Source organism: Oryctolagus cuniculus, chromosome 5 (assembly GCF_051225735.1).
Source record: "Oryctolagus cuniculus isolate XC-2025 breed Fujian yellow rabbit chromosome 5, ASM5122573v1, whole genome shotgun sequence".
In the NCBI taxonomy this organism is placed as follows: Eukaryota; Metazoa; Chordata; class Mammalia; order Lagomorpha; family Leporidae; genus Oryctolagus; species Oryctolagus cuniculus.
Window position 1 is genome coordinate 162,830,253 of NC_142871.1, and position 12,110 is coordinate 162,842,362.

Sequence of the window (12,110 nt, forward strand, 5' to 3'; positions counted from 1 at the left end):
CGGCGCCGCGGCTCACTAGGCTAATCCTCCGCCTAGCGGCGCTGGCACACTGGGTTCTAGTCCCGGTCAGGGCGCCGGATTCTGTCCCGGTTGCCCCTCTTCCAGGCCAGCTCTCTGCTGTGGCCCGGGAGTGCAGTGGAGGATGGCCCAAGTGCTCGGGCCCTGCACCTGCATGGGAGACCAGGAGAAGCACCTGGCTTCTGGCTTCGGATCAGTGCGATGCGCTGGCTGCAGCACGCCTGCCACGGTGGCCATTGCAGGGTGAACCAACGGCAAAAGGAAGACCTTTCTCTCTGTCTCTCTCTCTCACTGTCCACTCTGCCTGTCAATAAATAAATAAATAAAAAATAAAGTCAAGTGAAATCTGGTCTTCCGTGCAGTTCTTTGGCACAGGAGTATAGGCTTGGGCAAGTCCCTGCAGCCCAGGCCTGAGACAAGGCTCTGGGGACTGAGCCAGGGCAACTCGGACAAACAGGCCAAGCTGTAGGTGGCCTTGGGCAAGAACGCTACTGCATAATCAAATGACAGAATCCAACAATCTCGGGGCCGGTGCTGTGGCATAGCAGGTAAAGCCGCCGCCTGCAGTGCCAGCATCCCATACGGGGGTGTTACCTTCTTCTGGTTGTGGAAGGCATTCATGAGATTGTTAGATTTTTTTTAAAGATTTATTTATTTGAAAGACAGAATTAGAGAGAGGCAGAGGCAGAGACAGAGAGAGAGAGAGAGAGGTCTTCCATCTGCTGGTTTACTCCCTAGATGGCTGCAATGGCTGGAGCTGCGCCAATCTGGAGCCAAGAGCTTCTTTGAGTCTCCCACATGGATGCAGGGGCCCAAGGACTTGGACCATCTTCTATTGCTTCCCCAGGCCATAGCAGAGAGCTTGATCAGAAGTGGAGCAAGCCGGCGCCGTGGCTCAATAGGCTAATCCTCCACCTTGCGGCGCCGGCACACCGGGTTCGAGTCCCGGTTGGGGCGCCGGATTCTGTCCCGGTTGCCCCTCTTCCAGGCCAGCTCTCTGCTATGGCCAGGGAGTGCAGTGGAGGATGGCCCAGGTGCTTGGGCCCTGCACCCCATGGGAGACCAGGAAAAAGCACCTGGCTCCTGGCTCCTGCCAGGATCAGCGCGGTGCGCCGGCTGCAGCGGCGGCCATTGGAGGGTGAACCAACGGCAAAAAGGAAGACCTTTCTCTCTCTGTCTCTCTCTCTCACTGTCCACTCTGCCTGTAAAAAAAAAAAAAAAAAAAAAAAAAAGAAGTGGAGCAGCTGGGACTTGAACCAGAGCCCCTAGGGGATGCTGGCACTGTAGGCGGCGGCTTTACCGCTACATCACCATGCCGGCCTCCCTAGTCTACACTTGTACAGGAGAAAAACATTCCTCTCATCAGGGATGTTTGAGCTGTACGCATATTAGAAGGATATTAACTGCCTTTAGGAATGTGGCTTCCACGTTCTTTTAGAATCTTTTCAGGAGGGAGACCTTCGCATGATTGTTATTAAATAGCCAAAACCCTGGGGTGGGAGCTGTGGCACAGTGAGTTAAGCCACTGCTTGGGATGCCTGCATCCCGTATTCGAGCTCCTGGTTGGGGTCCTGGCTACTCTGCTTCTGATCCGACAGATGATAGCACCAGTGCTTGGGCCCCTGCCACCAATAGGGAGACCTGGATGGAGTTCCAGCCTCCTACTTCTGCCTGGCCCAGTGCTGGATACTGTGGCCATGTAGGGGGTGACCTAGAGGATGGAAGATAGCTCTTTCTCCCTCTCTACCTTGCAAATAAATAAATCTTTTTTATTTTAAAAGGGAGGCCCAAATCTTTCTCTTCTCCCAGTAAACCTTACAGACATTTAAACTTGGATTTTAAGGGAGGCTGAAATGGGGTTCACCTCACCCGTGAGTACGACAGGGGGACCATCACACAGGAAACCTCAAAAGCTGCCTGGCAGGGTCCAGGAGAGGTGGTGAGGATGAACTTGACTTTTTTTTTTTTTTTTTTTTTTTTTTTTGGTGACAGGCAGAGTGGACAGTGAGAGAGAGAGACAGAGAGAAAGGTCTTCCTTTGCCGTTGGTTCACCCTCCAATGGCTGCTGCGGCAGGCGCACCGCGCTGATCCGAAAGCAGGAGCCGGGTACTTCTCCTGGTCTCCCATGGGGTGCAGGGCCCAAGCACCTGGGCCATCCTCCACCGCACTCCCTGGCCACAGCAGAGAGCTGGCCTGGAAGAGGGGCAACCGGGACAGAATCCGGCGCCCCGACCGGGACTAGAACCCGGTGTGCCGGCGCCGCTAGGCGGAGGATTAGCCTAGTGAGCCGCGGCGCCGGCCGAGGATGAACTTTAAAGACCCAAGACAGCCCTGCCACTTGCTCCCTAAAGAAAGATTCTTGAGCAGGAAGCCGCTTCACGTTCTGGGCTGGGAGAGGCGTGCTGACCGAGAGGCAGGCACAGGCGCACAGCTGAGCAGCGGTCCAGGCCGCTGCACGCCAAGTGTGCCCCTTATTGAGCCTTTCTTCTCCCGCTACTTGGCCAAGGGAGGCCAGGGTCTCGCTCAGTCTCACCCGCTAGCCAGCAGCACACAATCAGGCACAAGCATCCCACAGGTCCCCGTGGCTGTGCCAGTGAGCCCCATCCTCCCTCTTCTACAACCAGAGAGGGCGGGGGTTGGGCTGAAGTGTCAGCTCCCCCCACGGCTCTGGCTTCCTCACCCAAGCCTCGCGTGTGTATTTGGCTCTGCATCTGTGGATTTTTTTTTTTTTTTTGACAGGCAGAGTTAGAGAGAGAGAGAGAGAGACAGAGAAAAAGGTCTTCCTTCCATTGGTTCACTCTCAAAATGGCCACCACGGCCTGTGCACTGCACCGATCCGAAGTCAGGAGCCAGGCGCCTCCTCCTGGTCTCCCATGCGGGTGCAGGGCCCAAGCACCTGGGCCATCCTCCACTGCACTCCCTGGCCACAGCAGAGAGCTGGCCTGGAAGAGGGGCAACCGGGACAGAATCCGGCGCCTCGACCGGGACTAGAACCTGGTGTGCCGGCTTGGTGACAGCCTCTGCTTCCTACCCTTGGGTCCCAGCTTTCCCTATGGTGGCAGGAGTCAGATAGGGGCCAGTCTGGGGCCCAGGTGATGGTGGGGTCTCCCCGACCCCAGGGCAGACAGGTGGGTGGCACCTCCACACAGAACCCATGTGTACAGGCAATGGCCACGGGCACCGCACTGGGCTGCAGGCACCTTGATTTGGAAGTCACACCCCACGGCCCTGATCATGACATCAGGGCTAATTCCATGCAGCACTCTTTGTATGTGGTCCTCCCAAAGAGCCACACCCAGAGTGAAGTGCAAGGAAGCCACGTGATGGGAGAGCATGGAGTCCACTGATGGTTTATTTCTGAGGCTGAATCACTAAGCAGTGAGAGGCCAGGATGAGCAGGCTTCCCGGCACCGATGGCCAGGAGAGGCTCGAGGGCTAAGCCCAGGATGGCAAGAGAAGGGCACAGGGGCCGGGGCTGTGGCACACTGGGTTAAGCCATGGCCTGCAGTGCCAGCATCCTATGTGAACGCCGGTTCGAGTCCCGGCTGCTCAACTTCTGATCTAGTTCCTTGCTGGTGCACCTGGGAAAGCAGTGGAGGATGGCCCAAGTCCTTAGGCCCCTACACCCATGTGGGAGACCTGGAAGAAGCTCCTGGCTCCTGGCCAAGACCCTGTTGTTGGAGCCAAGAAGAGGAGTACAGCAATCATCCTGACAACACCCAACGAGGCTGCACTACTCCGGCTCCCGGGCCACTGCGCACACCACAGTTGTAAACACGACAGGAATCTGAGGTCACGAGTCCGTGAGCTCCAGGAGGGCAACAAACCTGAGCTGCACCAGCCAAAGCCCAGCCCACTTCCCAGGGGCTCCGGGCAGCCGGCCCACTGCTCTCCTTTTCATCTCAGATTAGGGGTCGGGGTGGGGAGAGAAACAAAGGGGAAGACACGGAGAGGGGAAAACACAGGCAGGGACCGGGGCTGTGAGACGCAGCCAAGGGAGAGGAAGGAGAGAGAGAGGCAAGGAGGCAGCCGGTTCACTGGCCAGGCCTCTGCAGAGGGGCTCCTGGGGCTGCTGCGGGTGTGCAGCTCTGCCGGCTTGTCCCCGCTCAGCACGTCACACAGTGCACGCCCCGCGCTGTCTCTCTGGAGTTTTCCTGAGCTCAGGCTGCAGGCGCTCCCCCAAGGAAACTTACCCTCACAGGGAACAACTCACTACTTTGAGTTTCCATCTCTCCTAGAGCAACATGGGCGAGGACAAAATAGTGGCTGTTAAAATGGCACCTCTGTCCTCTCCGGCCTGGCTGCCTGTTGTCCTGCCTCCGGCTCATCAGACCCATCTTATCCAAAACAAGTCTCTGGCACCCACTCGCCCTGCAGAATCAATACAGCCATCAAGGAACATGCCATAGGCTCCAGTTCCTTGTGGCATGGGCTCTACGGGAGGCCCAGAACCACCGTGGGCTGTGATCCCTTGTGTCGATCATCTCAGAACAAGGGGAGGAGGAGAGCTTGATTTGCAGAGTCCAGATTCTGTTTACTTCCTGAAAGGTTGTGTTGCTCTGGGACTTCAGGACTGCAGCGTGCTCCATTTAATACAGCCGGAGCTTTGATCTTATAAAGATCACGGATGAAGCGTCTTAAACACAGACCAAGGTTTTCCTTAAAGATGGAGCTCCAAGACTCTCTTGCTCTAAGTACTGTCTCTTCTCTGTCACTCCCAATCTCCAGTCCCCCCAAAGGGTTAACAGTCGGTGAGTTACTTAGCCTTTGTAGCCCCTGATTACGCCTCTTTATTATTGCTGTTTAGCACCGCTGGTCCTTTGTATATTGTCAAGTGATAAACCTAGAGATGAGATAGGAAAGAACTTTCTAGTCTCTTTCAATTGCTTGGTAACCATTATCCCAAAGAGGCTTAACTGTGTGGATGAGAGTTGGGCATCATGGAAGTGCAGCTGGAATGGCTCGTTGAATCACTAACGTCACACCTGTCCTGCTCCTCGATGGAGAATTAAGATTTGATTTCATTTAGGAAGCCATGAACATACCTTTATCTCTCAACTCAGATATCTGGAAGCCAAGCTGTAGGTGCTAAAATTTTAATGTAAGATCATGATGATACAATAAAATTCCCAACTCCTCTGACCTCACACAAACCACCAACTTGCAGTCCTGAGCCAAATCTATTCTAAGATTTCCCTGTCTACCGTCCACCCCACGGATGCCCACGAGGAAGCGCTGGGGACACTGTGACAGTGAGAGCCCCAGACCACAGCACAAGATTGCATGGCCACGGTGCGCTGCTTAAACGGCTGTCTTGCAGAGGAGGAATGAATGTTGGTTGCCTTTCTTATTCTGAAAGCATAGACAGTCTCAGTGGGAAAGTATAAGGGATACACACACAGGAACTATCAACTGGAAGGTCATCACGTACGCACGTATCCCAGGGCCGCAGAGGAGCCAGGTGACGATGACATAGACATTGAAGACTACTCCAATTTTGCACGAATTGTTAGAAGTGGCAAATAATGTTTCCAAAGCGTCATCTGCCAAAACAAAGACCAATTCTGGGCAGCAGTCAACCGGCTGACACTGCACAGGACCTCAGCATCACCAGCTCACTTTAAATCCCATTAGCCACCTCCTTCTCACCACCCTCCCCCACCAAAGAGGACTTGGAAAGATCCTGGGAACGTGTGATCAGAACCTGGAATGGCCACGTCCTTCAAGACCATCTGGATCTGTTAATTGATTGTCCGAGTGGTGTCACCATCCCCCGGGAGATAAAATCGTGAACCTTGAGAGTAGCCAACAAGGTGAATGGCTGCAAGTTGAAAGTGACTAACACCATGAAGCTGCAGCACTTCAGGGAACGGGAGGCTGCCAGAGCACTGCCAGGCACTGGGACCCCTGCAGGCTGCACGCATGGCTCCCACGGAGGCGAGTCAGATGTGTGCAAAGACCATTGTGTGAGGGTGCTGTCCAGAGGCCACCCGGCCCACTGGAGATGCACAGCATGGCCAACACCCTTCGTTCCCAGGGAGCAGACAGCTGCAGAGCAGCGAGGGCGAGTGGAAGCCGTCATCCAGGGCTCGTCCAGACCCACCAGCCAGCACATGTGCTTGGAAAGTCCAGCTCGCAAGCCAAGTACAAATGTTCGAGCAGCTTTGGGTGGGCGGCAGGGAGGCAGCGGCCGGGGTTCTTGGCCTCTCTCCTTTGTTATGCGTGAGCCCTGCTGTCCCAGGCACACACAGCTCCATTCTAAAAATAGCCATGGACTTCTTGCCCTGTTTCGTCCTGATGACAGGCAATTGATGAATGACGGGAACCTCTTTACCCAGATGTCGGCCGATCCCCAGTGGGCTTCTTTCTGGTTTCCATGGAGAAGTATCAATTCCCTGCAAGCATGCTGTGGAAGAAGGGGGCAGCAGAGGCAAAGGAATGCCTTCCTTCAAGCCGCCGAGAGAGACTGACATGGGGAGAGCCCTGCTTCACAAAGACCACAAGTGTTCTGTCTCCGGGCCAGCCAGCTGGTTCACGAAGCTCAGCATCGTCTGGCCCCCACCTAAGACCACAGGCCCACTTTTCCGGGTAGGAGGCCTTCTTTCTGGAAATCTCTTCTTGGAGAGGACCTCTCCCTCCATGTGTCCACCTCCATTAATGGAAGAATAAATAAGGAAGAGGCAAATTTATCAAGCAGTATGTCAGTGCGTCAGACCCAAGTGATCTCTCAGACCACTCAATAGGGTCCTTGAAGAGAGGAAGAGGGGGGAGCCCTCACAGTGATGCCTTCTGGGGCCTTTTAATTAGGAAGTACTTCAGAAAGTTCATGGAAATGGAATTTAAAAGCTTATTCCATGCATACGGGTTTTCAAAAATTTCATGGAAAGTGTGTATAATGGAAAACTGTGCATGGAATATTTTTAAAATTTTTGCACCAAAATAAACCTCCTTTGAGTCCATTTTCCATGAACTTTTGGAAGCACCCCTGACCTCTGAAGCCAGACTGATTTTCTGTGAATTCTTGTGCTTTGGTTCTGCTGAAAAGAGCAAAGCAAACTTGGAAGCCCTGGCTTGGGAGGCGGGGGAAGAGGGTGGGGAGTTCAAGGAAAAATTCAGATCCTTGCATCTTATTACAAATTAAATCAATTTTAATATCCACATTTAATTTCATCTCATCAAGTTGAAAAACAAAAGTTGAAAGGGACCTGGAAAATAATAATTGGGTGACATCGCCGAAACCAACATCAAGGACAACATGTTTTCTCAATTAAGAAAGATTGGTGTGTGCTTTGGGCAGAGCGGGGGAGATACTGAATACATCCAGTGAAATTTTAATTTTCAAAAGCAATCAACGTTTCAAGAGATGCCTCTGCATCTGAGGTCACGGTAGCACACTGACCACAGCTCATTAATGAATGGAAGCCTACCACTGGCAGACTTCACCGTGCCCTGCAGGGAAGCAGAGACAAGGAACTCCGCGCAGCAGGCCACATCTGAAGGGAAGCTAGCGTTTCTCCTCCTTTTGCTCAAACCCCAACCATGACCATTTCCAGTGGTAAACACAGGAACACCCATGCTGTGTGACGCTTCCAAGAAACACCCGGACAACAAGAAGCAAAATGTCACATCCCACTGGGTGGTGGAGCCTCAAGTGCCACATCCAAGCCACGGGCCGAGGGGATGGCTGATTAAATCAGACTCAATCAGAGAGACTTTTTCCCAGAAGAAAAACTGGGTACACTTTGGAAAGCTGCATTAACTCTTTCTGGCCCTTGAAGACGATTATTAAAAAAAAAAAAAAAAAGATTTATCTACTTATTTGAAAGGCAAAGTGAAAGAGAGAGAGAGAGAGAGAGAGAGATTGTCCATCCATTGGTTCACTCCTGAAATGGCTGCACGAGTCAAGGCTGTGCCAGGCCAAAGCCAGGAGCCTGGAACTCCACCAAAGTGACCCACATGGCTGGCAGGGGCCCAAGCATGTGGACTATTTTCTGCCGTTTGCCCAGGTGCGTCCGTAGGGAGCTGGTTCAGAAGTGAAGCAGCTGGGACTTGAACCGGTGCTTGGATATGGGAGCCAGCATCGCAAAGGGCGGCTTAACCTGCTGTGCCACAATGCAGGCCCCAAGAGGACATCTACAAACAGTGCCCTGGAAGAATTCATGCCCTGGCCAGAGGTATGCTACTTCCTTTCCAGGAATCCTAATATAAACTCTGAGCTCTGACTTCCCAGAATGGATGCTATTGCGAGGTAGATCCCTGCTTCTCATTTAATCCCAGCAAATCAGCAAATAGTCACCATCCCCACTTCAGAGAGAGACACTGAAGTTGAATCAGGTTAGGTTTGTGCAAAGTGGTAGGGCAGCAAACTCTCTAACCCCAGATCCTGCAACACTGGCTTAGGGCTAGGCTGTCTGGGGCTGAATGCAATGCCTTCTCACCATACGACTGGCTGTCAGAAGGGAAGACCAACTTCCCCTCGCCCCATGCCTCCACGAGTGGACTTGGAAGTCATAGACACAGCAAAGCTGGGGACATTACTGGAGGTCCACTGAGCTGGCACTCAGGCAAGAGGGGCAGTTTCCTTTCTCTTGACCTCTGTACCTGTGTATTCTGAACAGCATGGGGCTGACCCGGCTCCTGAGCTCCAGGGTAGGCACACAACACAGTCCTGGCCAATCAGAGCTCCTCCTGCCCATCTGGGTACTACACCCAGTGCAGTCCTGGCCAATCAGAGCTGCCTCAGCCCTGCAGGTGCTGCAGGGTAGGGCACAGCCCCCTAGACAAGCTTTCTGTGGAAGCTGTGACAACAGGGGGCCTCCTCTTCCGAGGTGACAAGATCTTCTGACTATGGGCTGCCGCCCTGGCCCGCACACAGCGACAGTCTTTCTGAGACAGTCTCCGACAAAGGAAAGCAGAAAAGGAGACTCCCAGTGTCACCCGAGTCCACAGAGGCAGCCATGCTTACCGGGGGAGCCCTGGACTCCCCAGCGACGCAAGCCAACAAAACCCCTCGCAGAGGCCATTTGAATGGGCTTTCCAGCAGCCCAGAGCACTGACAAACCCAAGTCCAAATTCTACAATGTACCAGGTGTGGCTGCTGGACACCCCTAAACTGAAAAACTGAGATCCAAAATGCTCCAAAATCCACATGACGCCACAAGCTGGAAATTCTAGACCTAATCCAACAGTCAAAACGCAAGTACATTAAAAATATTGTGCAAAATTATCTTTAGGCTAGGGGCATCAGATATATATGATACATAAATGAATTTCATGTTTAGACTTGGGTCCCATTCTCCAAAGCTTTGCATCACATTTATGCAAATATAGCAAAATCCAACCCCCCCCCCCAAAAAAAAAGCAATTTCAAAACACTTTAGGTCCCAAGCATTTGGGGAAGGGATACTCAGCCTGAGCCCCACGACCCTCCAGGCAATGGTGCAACTAGACAGAAGCAGCTAGGTGCTCTCAGGATTTTGATGGCAATGAAGAATCGGGAGAAAGCTGACCAATCAATGGGAAGACGCTCGGCGGCGTCTGCACCGAGCGCCCTAGGGACCCAGCTACACAACCGGTGGCTGTGACAAGGGGCTGTGGTCCACAGCTACCGAGTGGCCTGGGCGTGTGCTGGGCACAAGCACACCTGAAACCACCCGCAGGCCCTCTGCTCTCAGCCAGGCCGCCGCCCACGCACCGCCACGCCTACCTGAAGCGCTGGAGACCCGAGACACGTCCTGGGACTGAGTGGAGCGGTTGCGGCTCTGCTGCCGGCGCCGGCCAGACGCTGACCGGGTGGTGCGCACGTGGACCCCGCTCACTCTGAAGAAAGCCACCATGAAGGGCTGCTTGTCGTAGGGGCCGTCCCTGCCCACCAGGCCTGCAGCTCGGGGGCTGATGTGGAGTCCTACAAGGCAAACCAAAGCCACTCTTTACTCTTGAGCCCCGCAGCTCCCTCGGAAGGACGCATCCCAGCTCCCCGAGAACGAGCGAGAGGGCACTGCGCCGTCTCAAAGGGCGCAGGCAAAACGCTCCTTCCAAATCTTGTGGATCCAATCGGGGAAAGCCTGCTCGCTCTGCTAGCCTGGTTGCTGTGTCTTCCTGATCCTTTCTCCCAACTGCGGAGGCGACTGGGTGGGTGAGGCCTGGAGGGGCAGCAGCAGCAGGGGGTAACCTTGAGCCGCTGAGCACTGACCCGCAGGAGGAGACCGGCCTGGAAGATCCCCGGGGCCAAGCCACTCAACAGCCAGAATTCCAACAGCTGCTCGGCTTCCTCCCACCAGCCGCTGCCTGCGGAAGCCGTGCCCCCACGGCCACTCCTGGACCTTGATCACCCAGCCTATCTTGGCGTCTTTTGCAGGAGAGCCCAGGGGAAGGGTTTGCTTTGTCATGCTGGTCACCAGGGAATGGTCAGTGGGTCACCCCGGGCTGAGGCATTGGCTGTAAACTAGTTCTGCCACAGCACCCGCAGGAAACGGATGAACACGGGGACTCGCCAGCTGCGGTAAGCCTTGAGTCAGCACTTACCATCCTGCGTCACCACGCTCAGCTGCAGCCCCATGTTATGCTGTGGGGTCAGCACCCACAGGTTGCTGGTGGCCGTGATGTCGAATTCCAGCCAGCCTTCCTCCGAGGCCCACACGACACGGGTGTCCAACAGAAACAGGTCAGAGTCTCTGCAAGAGAGAAAGATGGCACAGGAAGTCCCACACTGGCCCAAAGTTCAGTCTCACGCAGTCCTGCCCCGGCATCGCAATAAAAGAGGCCAGTGCGGATCAGATCTACCCACGAGGCACCGTGCACCCTGATGGCCATGGCAGTGCCTGGTGGGCACCACCCAGGACGTGGGCACCGTACGATTATAAGACAGCTGTTGCCAGAACCTAGATTCACAAAAAGCCTTGCTACTGCTACTCACATCAAACCTTTTTCTGCAACAGTAATTTACAAATAAACATGATTTTGTTCTATTTCAGTGTTTATTTTCTTATGGTACTGATTATTGCTAATAGCTTACTTTATGGCAAATGAAAAGAGGACAAAAGGGGGAGGCAGCGAGGAACAGCTGAAGGGAAGGTCAAGTTCAGGGCCCACGTGAGCAGGTACAAAGCATGCTGCCCTCCTTAACTTTTAAGTAGGGCCTGAACATCTGCACACTTCATGAGCAACAGGACGCCACGGCACATTTCTGAGTCATCACCCGTGCCTCTCTCTGAATTCAGGCCCCTGCAGAGTCTCCAGCCAATGTCGGGCTCTTTTCCACATGGGCTGTGTGACTGGGGGAGTGCTCGGGGGTCTTCATGAACTTCACGGAAAAGCATATCATGGGAAAACCTGCACATGGATCTCAAACATTGCAGCACCAAAATAAATTCGCCTTTTAATTGCATTTTGCCGTGAACCCTGTGACGTCCCCTCTCGTGTGTTGCATGATTTGAAAGCTCATCCCAGCACAGCTGCCATGAGCCGGGGGCTGGGGTTCCTCCGGGCAAACTCCGAGAAGCTATTCCTACCACTGGGCGGCACAGGGATGTTTTTGTATTTTTCTGTCCTCGATGGACATAATGCCACGGGCTGTGGGAAGACGCTATGAAGTTTCTTTCTGCTGCCCTTCATGCCATGATGATATTAGGGGACCGTCATCATCATGGGCTTCAGGGACAACCTGGATTTAAGTTCATATCCCAAGACCTCTGAAAGAAAATGGCCTGGGATTCTCGGGACATAGAGGAGGACATTTTAGACCCAGAGCGCCTCAAAGCCACTAGTACTAGAAATATTTAGTGCAACATCTTACAGAGTTAGAAACACTACTAGGGGGGCCAGCACTGTGGCACAGCAGGTTAAGCTGCTGTCTGTGGTGCTGGCATCCCACATGGACGCCGGTTCAAGTCCCGGCTGCTCCACTTCTGATCTAGCTACCTGCTAATGCACCTGGGAAAGCAGTGGAAGATGGCCCAGGTTCTTAGGCTTCTGCACCCTGAGACCCGGAAGACGCTCCTGGCTCCTGGCTTTGGATCGGCGCAGCTCAGGCTGTTGTAGCCATTTGGGGAGTGAACCAGCAGATGGAAGATGTCTCTAACTCTTTCAAATAA

General features: G+C 53.8%; 1 protein-coding gene across 2 annotated transcripts in view; it reads right to left on the reverse strand.

Annotated features, from left to right (window-relative positions):
* The window catches only part of BMP6 (bone morphogenetic protein 6), a 179,227-nt gene that overhangs the window by 10,967 nt on the left and 156,150 nt on the right, over positions 1-12,110 (reverse strand). For both annotated transcript variants that reach the window (XM_008262354.5, XM_089333437.1), the window contains exons 3-4: positions 10,543-10,691; positions 9,725-9,922 (exon numbers count right to left, since the gene is read on the reverse strand). In XM_008262354.5, coding sequence (XP_008260576.2) covers positions 9,725-9,922; positions 10,543-10,691 — 347 coding nt within the window. The remainder of the gene's footprint in view (positions 1-9,724; positions 9,923-10,542; positions 10,692-12,110) is intronic.